This window comes from Daucus carota, chromosome 1 (assembly GCF_001625215.2).
Source record: "Daucus carota subsp. sativus chromosome 1, DH1 v3.0, whole genome shotgun sequence".
NCBI classification, from domain to species: Eukaryota; Viridiplantae; Streptophyta; class Magnoliopsida; order Apiales; family Apiaceae; genus Daucus; species Daucus carota.
The window spans coordinates 48126988-48141914 of NC_030381.2; the positions used below are offsets into that span (position 1 = coordinate 48126988).

General features: G+C 33.5%; 1 protein-coding gene across 2 annotated transcripts; it reads left to right on the forward strand.

Moving 5' to 3' along the window:
* Positions 1-524: 524 nt before the first annotated feature.
* Positions 525-13736, forward strand: LOC108204097 (cell division cycle protein 27 homolog B). Of its 2 annotated transcripts, none has more exons than XM_017373392.2 (16): positions 525-744; positions 2132-2204; positions 2387-2496; positions 3297-3343; positions 4009-4106; positions 4789-5102; positions 6051-6206; positions 6411-6624; positions 8125-8345; positions 8434-8499; positions 9847-9966; positions 10341-10417; positions 11903-12022; positions 12143-12362; positions 12449-12730; positions 13375-13736. In XM_017373392.2, exons 1-16 carry the CDS (start codon positions 640-642, stop codon positions 13423-13425), a joined length of 2274 nt encoding a protein of 757 aa, XP_017228881.1. In that variant the 5' UTR covers positions 525-639; the 3' UTR covers positions 13426-13736. The 2 variants fall into 2 exon arrangements, with proteins under 2 accessions (XP_017228881.1, XP_063941879.1); XM_064085809.1 differs by having other exon boundaries at positions 614-752; positions 13375-13576.
* The last annotated feature ends 1191 nt before the right edge of the window (positions 13737-14927 follow it).

Here is a 14927-nt window from a genome sequence, read left to right on the forward strand (position 1 = left end):
TTCGAAATATAGATTGAAAAATTAGAGTTATATTCATCACATCATTAAAAAGTAAATATAATTGGAGTGTTAAAATTAAGTAGAAGTGAAATTTGTATTGAAAATAATTAGATAGTACATTATGAATAAGATAAATTTGAAATAAGATATATAATTAATTATTGGAGATACGGTGATATTTTAGTGATACAGACATACAGTGATTACTAATATGTTATAAAAATTATATATTTATTTATATTAAATTTTTATAATCGAAATATGATATATAATTGGCTAGTTGATTGAACAAAAGCTTTACTTAAATTAATTAATTAATTAATAATATAACTATATTAATTTTCATTAATGTTATAATGATATAAACTCTGTTATAGAATTGATAAAATATATTATATTTTCAATAAGAAAAATAAGAATAATTTTTAAGAGCCTTGGTTCTTTGTTTCAAAAAAAAAAAAAAAGAGCCTTGGTTCTTTAATTTCAGATAATTCCGACAACAACGCACTTAAAAAACCAAAGGGGGTCACCGGTCACCACACTGAAATTCAAAAAAACACAATTGAAATTCCCGAAACCCCAATTCAAAAACCTCATCTCTCTCTCTCTCTCTCAATCACTCCCTGGATCGAGAGAGAAATGGAGACGATGCTAATCGACTGTGTACAAAACAGTCTCCGTCACTTGCTCTACCGCAACGCTATTTTCATGTGCGAGCGTCTCTGTGCTGAGTTTCCTTCCGAGGTACAAACGTATACTTCTTTAATTATCTCTGTTAATTGCGTTTTTAATTACTTTTTCGCGTTATTTAATTGTTTCTTTTTTGTTATTACTTAGTTTTAAATCTCGATAATTGCTTGAGAAACTAGCTCATATTGTTTGTTATTTGTGAAGGTACTGTATATGTAATACTCGTAATTAGTTTATATCTATTGTTGTTTATGGTTATCGAGGCTAATAGAATTTATCGAGCTGTTATTTTAGCTTTAATATAGTGCATCGGATATATGTGCTAGGTTGTTTTTCTCTGTTTCTGTTAGATATTGTCTGCGTCAGGTTGATGGTTGTGGTTGTGTGCTTCTGTTAGAAATATGTTCCGTATTATGATAGGCTGAAATCGGAATGTACTGTGTTTGTAAGATATACAGTTTTGCCGGCTATTTGTTATATATGGTTTTGTCATTTGTCGTCAGCTGGAGCTGGGTAAATAGAGGTTGTAGATTCCATGTACAACTATTATCTCTTTTTTAGCTAGGACACCTTGTTATAGAATCATATTATTGAGATTAAACAGGACAAATAATTGACTCAAAATTGCAATCAAATTCAGTGGTCAGCGTGTGTGCATATAAACAGTGTTATCACATACTTGGTCCACATACATAATTTCATTGACCTACACAAAATTACATTATCTGGAAACAAAATAACCGGATTCATCCACCGGAAATATGAACAATATCATTCCAAGTAACAAATATGTGTTCAATTCGTACATAGATTAAATCTCGAAAAGCGTGAAGAGAGATAGAGAGAGATGTGAATCGAACCGTTATGCGTTGAAGCGTGAAGCCAGAGAGAGGGAGAAGGAGGGAGAGAGAGGGAGGGAGGGAGGGGAGAGTTCTGCCTTACTTTTAATATTGCTGTTTATGTCTTGTAATCGCCTACCAGTATATTCTGTATAGTAAGGATTGTGTATTTTGGGAATACCAAACACAAAAGTAATTTAACCCTGAGGGATAAACATTTGATATAGCTACAATCCTTCGATGTAGTCATTAGTTCTATGCTATATTATTACTTATTCTGGTTCAGAAATATAACCTTATTCAGTCAAATATTGTTCTAGAAGTTCCAGTCTGCATCATATATGTACATTCTTGTAGTCTTCTTCTCAAACTTCATTTTGTGAACTTATCTATCAGAAGGATTTGTGTACTTGGAGAGGAATCTTGGACATGCCTGCTGTCACTAGCTCTATATCTGCACCGACTTTAAACTCTTAATTTACCGTTAACGTCACTTGGTTAAGAAGCATTGTTTACATGTTAATTTTTTTCCTTTCAATGAGTCATTATTATTATTTCTTATTAATTTTTTTGGATATGCCATGGATTATAATTGAATACAGACAAATTCGCAACTGCTAGCAGCGTGTTACTTGCAAGACAATAAAGCGTACTCTGCTTATCATATTCTAAAGGGTACGCATATTTTACTTTATTTTCACAAGTACATCGATTTTACCTCCAGATTTTTCCCATCTTGTTAATATATATAGTAGATCTTGTAATACTGTAAAAGATATAATTCTGAAATTTCATCTATACCTCTAAGCAACACTCATCCATGATCTCTTTGCTGTTATTTTCCTTAATTAATGAAGGAACACAACAGCCTGAATCCAGATATCTCTTTGCCATGGCATGCTTTCAGATGGATTTGCTAAATGAAGCTGAAACAGCACTGTGTCCTGCTAGCGAGCCTAGTGCAGAGGTATCAATTATTTTTATCATGAAATAAGTGTCTATATATGTTAATTTAGAGCCACTATATTACAGAGATAATATCTGAAACAATTCACTTGCTGAATGCATGGTAGTTTAATTCCTGTCAAAACTTAGGCCCCATTTGTTTAGAGCTTAATGATAGCTTAATGAAGTTAACTGACCGCTTAAGCTGATTCATCTCATTTGGCAACTTTTTTCACAGAACTTAACCTGCTGAGCGAAACATATAAAGTGCTGACCCATTCCGGCTTGAATTTCTATCTCAACAGTTCAGCAGTGTATATTAACGCAAAGTAGTATGGGGAAAAAATAAATTAATACTGATTTTGTAGCTTTGTGGTGTGAAAAAAATAATTAGTTATTACTTATTTACATGAAGCCATTAAAAGATTCTTTCATTGTTTATTTATTAATATAGATTTTTTTTATAATTTTCTCAATTCAAATAAAATATGATTATATTCAGTGACATAATAATAATTATTATTATATGACAATTACTTAAGCTCAAATTAATTAATTAATTAATTAATGAGAAAATTAGGAAATAAAATCAATCAGATATAATTAAAATTTATTTGTCAAATGATATTTACTATTCAGCATTCAGATATTTTATTGATTCAGATTATTCAGATATATTATTCAGTCAGATATAACTCATTCAGATTTGCCAAATGACCCCTTAGAAAATGGTTACTACACAATTATCCTCATCTTGTCTTCAGCTTGACATCTTTATCATATTACGTGGTCCTAATTGAATTTAATCACTTATATATGCAGGTTCCAAATGGTGCTGCTGGTCATTATCTTATTGGTCTCATCTATAGGTTCCTCACGATTTTCCTGTAGTTACTCAAAGCATGTCTTTACTATGTTTTCTTCAACGATCTTTTTATTTGTTTATGTTATTATTTTACATAAGCAGTAAATGTTGATTACGTATTCTGTTAATGCCATTTACCATGCAGATATTGTATGTTGTGAGCTGTGCAATCAATAAATTTCTAGAAGCACTTTGTATTCACATTGTGTCGCTCAAGTTCTAAAAATATATTTAATATTCTGGTAGTATTTTTAAGCTTTGGTATCAAGAATTTAATGAAGCACTTGGTTACTTATGAAATAGTGGACTTAGAGCAAATTAAAGTGCATGGTAGATATGGTTTGCAATCATCTACTCAGGGAATGCGGTGTTCTTGTGCTTCTTTCTTATGTAACCCTTACAAAGGATTTTTGTGTACCAAGTCCTTTTGCAGCTATATTTGACAGACCAACCATATATGCTAAGCCTGTAAGCTATACAAGTTACTATTTAGAAAGCTTTTCCAATGTATCTAATGTTCACCTCAAAGTTTGAATTATAAGAAACATTAATAATGTAAGTTTAAATTTGCATGACTGTATGCTGTGGCTGTGCATATCTTTTTTCCCCATATAGATCATGTGTAGAAGTAGAAGGTCTCCGGTGTTACTTAAAGTTTCTTCTTTTCAGGTATACTGATAGAAGAAGAAGTGCTGTGCATCACTTTAAACAAGCCTTATCAGTTGACCCATTATTTTGGGCGGCATATGAAGAGCTGTGTGTATTAGGTTAGTGGCAAGATTTCCTGAAGGAGATATGTATTTTCTAGCGCATGCATAATGCAGCATAAATCTATCCAATTTGACCACTGAAATCACGTGCTACGGAATATAGTAAATGTTAGACTGATGGTTGTGTTGTGTGGCAATTTCGGGTAACAAGTCGTGTTCGTGTCAACAATCGGGTCGATTTCGGTCAAGCTAAAATCACTTAGAATTGAATAAAACTGAAAATTGAAATTCTTAGAAATGAAATTCCAATTTCGGGTTTTGGGTTTTGTCTCAGTAAATCGGGTTGCGGGTTCGGGTCGTGTCTGATATTGCCACCGTAGGGCAAGTGCTAAGAGAAATAATGCACACACATACACATACACATACACATACACATTAATGTCAACGTTATAAAGGGTCCTCATGTTTTGTTAATTTAATTGCACAAAGCACGATATATGTCATTATGAGTTGGTAATACCTTCATTCTTCTCAAATGTGCTGTTTCATGGCTTAATGTTAACCTTATATTGTCAAAGTGGTGTTGAATGTTGTAAACTTGTAGCTTAATAAATTATATATTAGCTAGGTGCTTGCACTGTCTTTTTTTAATCTTTTTTATTTATAGGCGAAAGTACCAACTTGCTATCAATGATGTATACCATTCTCCTATGCTCAGCTCAAGATATTTTTTCTACAGGTGCTGCTGAAGAGGGGAATGCAATTTTTGGTGAATCAGCATCACTGTATGTTCAAAAGCTATACTCGGGTCATGCTGTGGTTTCCCAGAGCATGCTGTCATCTACTGAAAATAAAATTTCAGTTTCGGTGAGAAATTTAAGTCCACATGACCCAAGTCCAAGGCAAGTAAAGAATATGCACAGTAATACTTTGAAAGATAACTCTGGAAGTTATCATGGAACAGCTTTGTCTGTAGGAGCTTCTGGTCAGTTTATCAATGGAAGTTCTGCCAATATGACGTTTTACAGCACTCCTTCTCCAATGACTGCACAGGTTCTTTATCCAATTGTACATGTTCCTGTTCATGTTTGTTTTCCATAAAATGTTTGGCAAAATTATTTGCTATATTGCTTTATTATTGATTTTCTTTTGTTTGGGTGCTGTTAAGCAGTCGTTCTGCTATGGTTTTTTTATATTAAATTTGGTTGCACAGCTTCTTTTTGGATTAACTCTCTTTTCTTTCTTCCGCTACTTTCTTTTCTTGATCGCTGAGTTATATTATTGGCTTCTAGAAATATGTCAGGTGCTGGGCATTGCCAATCTTTTGAAGCCTTTGTTAATAGATATTTACCCTTATCTATAATGTTCATCATCTTTGTATAACTATTTGCTAAATCAGTGTTTCAATAAAAGTGTCTTGACTGCATTATTTGCATATAAACACATTAGTTGATGACTGCTATTGTAAGTCTGTAACAATGACAATGTGTTGAACATAAAACACTGTTTTTTATTCTTTTATACAACTTCCAGGATAGGAATTTTTATTGAATATATGTCCTCTGCAGTATTGTATTAAGCACAAAGGTATAATGTTGAACAATTCTATAATCCCCCTTCCTTATTGCTTCTTATATTATGCTTAATATGTCAGCTTTATCAAGTAACTTTTCAAGCCTGTTTTTGGGGGTGGGGGTGGGGTTCTCCCAAGTTAAGATCTTATCTGGATTCTGGAGAACATGTGACTTTATTTCTTCACTGACTAAACCCTTATTCTGGGAAATAGCTTCAATTCCTGAACACCCTCCTTTTCTTGATACTGTTCACCTGAAAATTTTACTTTTCTTTGATGGGAGACTGCGATATTTCAAGGGAATGACAGTGGTTTTTCTTTTCTCTGATCAGCCCTTCATATTCTACTTACCTAACTGCCTTTCTTGGGAAAGCATATGTTGATGTATTAAGATAAATAATAGTTCTCATTGTTCTGATAAAATGCAGATATCAGCTGTTGCTCCGCCTCCTATATATAGAAATATGCAAGCAAATGGTCCACATCCGAGCTTACTTGGTAATGATGGGTCCTCAAGGTCCACAATAAACACAACTATGCAAGCCCCTCGAAGAAAGTTTGTGGATGAGGGAAAATTAAGAAAGGTTATAAAACAGTTTTACTGATTCAGTACTCTTGCTATTATTGTTCTGCCTATCCTGATATAGTGTAGTACTTTGTTCTTAAGTGTTGTAACACCCCAACACTTTACATTTTACTCTATCTTGCTCATGTGTTCCGTTTTAGTAACACCATCACAGGGTTCATTTTCTCTAATTCAATGGGTGGCTGGACATATTTGTTTCCAGATTTCAGGAAAGTTATTTGATTCAGGCCCAAGACGAAGCACGAGACTTGCTGGAGAATCAGGACCCAACACAGGCTCAAGTACAGCATCATCTACTGGAAATGGAACTAGTCACTCCTCAAAGTATCCTGGTGCCTCAAAGTTGGGCTCTGTTGCATCTCGTTCTGCGACTTTCCGGAAGGGACAAGCTCGGGGTTCTGAAAGTACTGATGAAGGTGAGATATACTGATTGTATTAGTTCCCAGTATTTTGCTTCTTGAGCATATACAGTTTCTGGCTTTCTGCTACTAGCGACATTTAGCATAATTAGATATGTTTGAAGTTTTGAACCACCTAATAGATGGTAGAGCCGGCCACATGGGCGGTACAGCAATGGCCCGAACCGTTGAAAAAGCCGGCCAAAGCCGCACCAAAAGGGGCTGGTCTCAACCCGGCACGAACTGCAGTAACCAACGAGCCGGTTACGAGTTTGATATTCCGAAAATGTGAACCGGCATGGAACGTCCCGGGTCCCTGACCCGGCACGGCCCGGTGGTTTTGTATTATAAAGATAAATCCTGATTTTCTGAAGTTGTTATGTGTCTTCCATATGCGATCACATCTTTTAACCTTGACATTACTGACATGTGTCTTGAAGCAGATGATACACCCTTCACACCCAGGTACGGTTTATCTGACTTAGTTACTCACACTTTAGTGTAGGCAATATAAGTTTAACAATGACCTAATATTTTATTAAATTTACGTATAAAAATTGAACTTAAAAAAAGAAACCGCCCAACCCCCCGGGCTCGCCGCAGTGTTGCATGGTTCATGGGCCCTCGTTCCCGAACACGATTCCTCTTCAAACCAGATCACCCGGATCACGCTCTACTTCGGTGACTTCAACGATCCATCTTTGACTTAAGTGATATAATAAAGGAAGATAACTTGACACTATCTTGATTAAAATTAATTTTAAAAACGTACTTCAGTAAAAGAAACAAGAAAAGGAAGGAGTTGGTAAGATGATAAAAAGACAAACGAGACATGCATTGGTTAAGAGGATTTAAATCCCCTTATAAATACGTATTGAATGTCCTCAGTAACCTTAAATTTTCATTTTCTGATTAACTTACTTCAGTAACCTTAAATTTTCATTTTCTGATTAACTTACTTCTGAATTTTCAGGTAAATAAATATTTTAATTATAAAAACCATACCTAGACTTTATATTGTATATTAAAAATCACTAAAAAGTGTCCCTTATATCGACCCGCGACTCGGATTCACGGGTCATCGTAACCGATTCATAAAAACTAACGTTTTATGTACCCGATCCCATACCACGTACTCGAACGAACAGTGAACCATGCAACACTGGCTAGCCGTGTGGGTCACGGGTTACCTTTTTCCGACTCGCAACCTGGCACGGCACGTCTCACCTAATAGTAGTGCCGATTCTGTGCCTGAGCTGAACGAGCACGGCGTGGCTTCAACCTGGCCCAGCTCTAACCGCCCATGTGGCCGGCTCTAATAAACGGTTTTGCTTGATTTTTCATTTAAATGGTTTAATATGGTATGACTATTGTTTATAAATGCAAGCATTGAGAATCATTTTGGTCTGTGTACATTTTGTTACATGTTTAATTATCATTCAGTATGTATCCTAAGAGTACTAAGATTGACTATTTTCTATCCTTTTCTCTATCATGTGATTATTGTCAATATTGCAGGGGTTCAACAAGAGAATTATGATGATTCCCATCCTAGTATAACGACAAGTTCCACATCATCACTTGCATGTGATACCAAATCCCTTGAAGAAGGGATCTTGATGACCACAGGGGGGATTATTATGAGTGAATCACAAGCTATAACTGGCGCTTCAGACTTAATAACACTCTTGGCTATTCTTGGGGAAGGTTATAGACTTTTGTGCATGTATAGTTGCCAGGTATTGCACAGTGATAGCTGAAATTATATTGTAGTTTTGTTTATTATTTATTCCTCCTATTTTTAATTTATGTTTTTTGTTAGCACAGGATGCGCTGGATGTTTACCGAAGACTTCCGCATAAGCATTATAACACTGGCTGGGTCCTTTCTCAGGTGATATGGCTTCTATACCTGAAATTTCATCTGTAAATTTTTTGTTCTTCACTTGCATTGATATTAGATTTAACGGCAAGACTTCTTTAGTCTTAAAGATCCCGAATAGTGCATGTTACTACAGCCGCGTGATTTTGCTCCAATACACAGTTTGATCTACTATTGACATCCAAAGCTTATCTGGGAAGTGGTGACCTACTTTGGGACTGAGAATATTTCCTGGTTTATTTTAGTGCCTGTCTAGTAGTCTCCACTATCACCTATGTTTTACACCTGGCAATTCGTTCGGATCGTGTACTTTCGTGTCGTGTACCTTTTCGTGTCGTGTACTCAAAGACCAAACACAAAACTGACCCGTTTAGCGTTCGTGTATTTTCGTGTCGTGTACCTCCGTTTTCGTGTCGTTCTCGTATCGTGTTTCGTGTAAAATCAAATTTTAAATATAAATATAAATAAATATATAAATTAATGTAAACATTAGATTTCTAGGCAAAAAATTTACAAAATTATATGAAATATATATATTTAAATCATTTATACTTATAATATTATAAATTATGCATTATTTTAAAAGAAAATATACATATATTTATTATAAAATATATAAAAGAAAATATACATATATTTATTAAATATAAATAAATATATAAATTAATGTAAACATTAGATTTCTAGGCAAAAAATTTACAAAATTATATGAAATATATATATTTAAATCATTTATACTTATAATATTATAAATTATGCATTATTTTAAAAGAAAATATACATATATTTATTATAAAATATACATATTTATAATTAAATATCAATATTTAATTATAAAATTATATTTATTTCGTGTACCTCGTGTCGTGTCCTGTACGGTTATACCCAAAGGGTAAACACAAAACCAACACGACATCTCAGTCGTGTACTTCGTGCTCGTGTATTTTTCGTGTCGTGTACTCAAAATGCAAACACAGACACTAAATTTTCATGTCGTTTTCGTGTCGTATGAAAAATTCAATGGTATAGAATCAAGAACTTTTGGGGTGGATGCGTATGTTTTTTTATTTGATATCAACTTATGGGTACTTCAGTACACACTATTATCTAGCAGTATATAGAGTTGCTATTATCCCAGGTTAGAACTCCAATTTAATGCTTTATCTTGGTATACTCAAAAACAATTCTATGAATTAGTTTTGTGCAATATAAATATGTCATAGTTAATTTTTGTCTGACCGATGCTTTTAGTTGGTCCTTTAAAATGCTTGATATCCATATTATTTTCAGAGTATGCCCATATGTTTGAAATCTCATAACTAATTTGTAGTGTCATATGTATGAAATCTTGCATCACAGGTCGGAAAAGCACATTTTGAGTTGGTTAATTATTTGGAAGCTGATCATGCTTTTAGTCAGGCTCGTCTGATCTCTCCCTACAGTTTGGAAGGAATGGATGTATATTCTACAGTTTTATTTGTGAGTTATCTTTTCTCTGCAGGGTATATTTTAATTTTTACAATCGAAAAGGTTTCTAGTTTGATTATTGGTTCTGTAATCATGTGAACACAATACCCCCAGAACGCTGTCAGCTGTCTATAAAAAGCATCAAACCTCTTTTTTATCCTGTGATTTCTTTTAAAATGTCTGTATTTGATAACTCTCTGTCTACACAAATTTGCTCCTAATCCTATTCATAAACATTATTTTGTGTGATTTACATCTTTTGGATATGTCATATGTGTCATATCTGTACTCGAGGCTTGTGTGGCTATGCTTTCCTCTGTTTCAGCGTCAATATGATTTGATTGTTTCTGACTGTTGGACTCCCTTGACTTGTTTGCTTGTTTCAGCATTTAAAGGAGGACATGAAATTGAGCTACTTGGCTCAGGAGCTGGTGTCAACTGACCGCTTAGCTCCTCAGGCATGGTAAGTAAATCAACCTTGTACACAATGCATATTGCAGTTGTGCTTTTGGTTCCAATTGTTTAAATTTATAAACAATAAATTATGGCATACATACTTATTCACTACTAGTTCACTACCCAAATTTTAGGAGTAACGTGAGGCCCCACTTCTCAAATGTTGTGATATCAATTTCTATGTTCTTTTGGTTTCTTTCAGTTTCAACGGGAAAACTCTATCCATCAGAACTTTTTACTTCTCTTCATTTAGAGCAAGTCCAACAATGTCGTAAATTGATGTCCTAAGCTCAAATTTAAGGCATTTGGAAGAAATGTGTGCTCCAACAATGATAATAGGTCGTTTTTCATTTGAATTTCTCTATTTCCTAGTAGTGACTTAAATCACTAGGACATCCAACAAATGCCTCATTTTTAGGGCACTACTAGACATGTCCTAAACTAATCTTCTCAATAAAATATTAACTTCCCTCCATTCCACTACATCTCTCTCCTCTTACTTTTTCACTTCCCTCCGATACTAATTCAAATAAATTATTAGTTTAATAATAAGACACAATTATAAGGCATGTTGTTGGAGTTCATATATCACAATGATGTCCTAAATCATTAGGACACTATTTTTTATTATATTTATAAGGCACTTATTAGGACATTGTTGGACTTGCTCTTAATAGTGCTGGATCTTATGCCATACTTCAAATCTATATGTTCATTACAAGAATACTTTTTTTAAAACGTAGTGTCCTATGATATATTAAATTAATATGAGTCAACAATATTTCACAAAGTATATAATTTCCTACTGAACATAGTTATATTTTAAAATTTCTGTTATTAAAAATTCATATTATAATATTATTTTACATCGAAGTGTACAATTAAGTTTAGCTCATATTATGTATCAATAATATTGTTCAAAATTGAATATCTTTTTTAAATAGTATAAAGAATAAACTCATTTTATAATAATTAAATAATTTAAATAATTATATTATTTAAATAGTAAAAACAAGAAACAAAACTAGAACATAATATATGAATGACTTCAATTAAAAGTTAACATATAACATTTGATTAAATATATACATAATCTTTTAAAATGTGAAGAAAGTAATCTGTAAAAATACCACTTCACGTGAAAGTGAGTATATTAGGTTTATTTATCTTTACATATGGCAGGACATTCAGGTGGTTACAGTAAAAGAAGACGCCAGTAGTTTTTGAGAATAAAAGAAGATACAGAATACAGATTATAGCTTTTGTAGAGGTCAAAGTGTTAACACTTTGAGACCTGAAAAATATATATCAGAAGAGAATGATAAACACATGTGAGAAATGGGAACCTGAGTTATTCCTAAAATTTGGCTTGTGAATTAGTAGTGAACCAGTATGTTTGCCAACATTTATTGAATTTTAAAACTATCATATCCTATCAGCGATCAAGGTTGACATTATCGATTTTATGAGCAGTATTTTGGGGATTTCACAGGTGTGCTATGGGTAACTGTTATAGCTTGCAGAAAGACCATGAAACTGCTCTTAAGAATTTCCAGCGTGCTGTTCAGCTAAACCCACGATTCGTTTATGCCCACACCCTTTGTGGTCACGAGTATGTCATGGCTTCTCTATGACTTTTATAATAATCTTATGGTTCATGTAAAAAATTAGATGGTCCACATGTTTGCATATATGTGCAAGCATTTTCTGGAATAATTATTTGTGTTTGCAGATATGTGGCCCTAGAGGATTTTGGGAATGGACTCAAGAGCTACCTAAGTGCTCTACGAGTTGATGAAAGGCATTATAATGCCTGGTATGGTCTTGGTATGATTTTCCTTCGCCAAGAGAAGTTTGCGTTTGCAGAGCATCACTTCAGGAAGGCTTTCCATATAAATTCACGCTCTTCTGTTATTATGTCTTATCTAGGGACTGCTTTGCATACCTTAAAGGTTTAGCCAACTGCATAACCCAATTGATTGTAATGCTTATATTTTCTTTATATAGATCTTAACTTTTGTTCCTAAAAAACTGGCAGAGAAGTGATGAAGCTTTATTGATGATAGAGAAAGCTATTTCAGCTGATAAGAAGAATCCTCTTCCCTTGTATCAGAAGGCTAATATACTTACAAGTATGGAAAGATTTGTAGGGGCTCTAGAAGTCCTTGAGGAGCTAAAAGATTATGCCCCTCGTGAAAGTAGTGTGTATGCTTTGATGGGTAAGATATACAAAAGATGCAATATGCATGACAAGGCCATGCTTCATTTTGGACTAGCGCTAGATTTAAAACCATCCGCGACAGATGTTGCAACTATCAAGGTGAGTGCCTTTAAGTTCATTATTTTTTCTGTGATATGTATGGAGCTCATCAACTCGAAATACGAGGGGGTAAATGGATTAAAAAAAAGAAGATGTTTACCATTTTTTAAATTTTTCAACAAAAATTTAAAATGCTTATGGGTGATGACCACCATGACGTGTTGACCATTGTAAGTTCCTAGTATGAGCTTCTGCACATACCCTCTCCCCTAAATGTAAGTCATTCTCTGTATTCATTTAAAATAAATGTGTCTTGCTGTATCCTAATATTATTTGGTTTTGTGATCAGTAATTTTTGCTACACATGCAAGCTTATGTTGCTTGCACAAACACACTCTCGTTAGTTAAATTTTGAGATGCATGCACTTAATAGAAGAGCAATTACATGCCATCGATAATTTTGTAAATGTATTAACTTAATATTCATAGGTGTTTCAACTTAATAGAAGATCGATTGTATGAAAGTCTGATATTTAGATTTTAGACCAATGTTTTCTCACGGTGGAGATGTAACTATGGATTATTTTTCAATTGGTGTTATTGGCGTAGATATGAATTTGCTTCACCAAACTTGCTAGGCTATACAGATTCTATATATGTACTTGAATGCACAACCTAAAGTCCAGGTTGTAATCTTTTGGCAGGCTGCCATAGAGAAGCTGCATGTACCAGATGAGTTGGAGGATACCTTGTGAATTCACATAGTATTTCAGTGCAAAAGTAGAGATGTTGTAAATTATTCGGCTTAATGTACCATCTCCTTGAGGCCTGGCCTGCTTGCGCTTTCGGAAAGTGGTGGATTAGTTTACCTAATCTTTTAGGCTTTCATTTAGTTTTGTAACCATGTATTTACAGTTTTGTTTTGTATTCGATCAAGTAGTATACTAGCTTAGGTAGATATCAAGGATTAGATTGAACAATACTTGTAAAAGAATTTGTACCAATGTCAAGATGGCATGTTTCAAAATATGTACTCAGTTATCCGTAGCATACACAATTCGTATAATCAAGTATTCTAGACTCTGTATGTTACTATGTAGGATATTGGAATACAGTAATTGATCGAGTAAAGAATCAGAACAAGTCCAAGAGTGTCCTCAATTAGTGTCCTAAACTAGAATGTAAGGCATCTTAAATAAATGAGTGATGTCTTGGGATAGGTTGATATTCAAGTCCTCATTTTCAAGGCATCACTAGGCAACGCCCTCTTTCAATTTCATCAACAAAAATAATTTTCCGTACTTTTTTACACTTCTCTTCCCTTCTTCTCTCTAATTGTAATTTAAATATAATATTATATTAATTATAAGACATAATTATAGAAATATAATATTTGATTATATTTATAAAACAGTTAGTAGGAAATTATTAGATTTACTCTTAGTACTTGATTAAACAAAGAACCAGTTTGATAAGAGATATAGAGCCCATGCCAGTATTACACGAACACTATTATAATTCATTAATTTTATTATTTGATCACGTCTAGGCTCATTTTGAGGTCCATCTTGGGCCCTAAAACGCTTATCATTCTAATTAATCGCATTATTTTATATTTTAGTAATTTATATTGAAATAGGATGCTATGTACAAATATATGCTGAAATATAGATTTGTAGGGTATAATTTAGTCCTCCCCATCTCTTAATACTTTTCTAATTTGTCTTTTGACACGTTTGCTAATACACAATTTTTTTTTTGTCACAAGATACCTTCTCGTATATTGCCAATACACATTTTTGATCGTTGATATCTTTAATTTCGTATTGATATTAAATATAAAAACTTCACCGTATTAAAGTACTCGTGAATACGAATCCAACAAGATCACTCACTGTTATATTTAGTCTTATGGATTTAACGTAAATTAATAATTTATCTCATAATATGAACAACCCCGACATTGCAAATAGGGAAAAAAAAAAAACACAGAGGGAGTATTAAGAGAACCATGCATTTACAAAGCAATAATGTTCCGTACCGAAATCTTGTCATTCGTTTCGTAACATTTGACTTGTTCCCTCCGTGTACGCACATAATTATCTTTACGATCCCAGTACCTTATACCACAATACCCTATGTTAATATTTTTTTTGTTCAGGTATTGTGTGCGCAGAAGTTGATGCAACACAAAGTTTAGCTACAGTGAAAGCCTTAATAGATTCATCAGAAATAATCCTCTAAATTAAGAAATGGG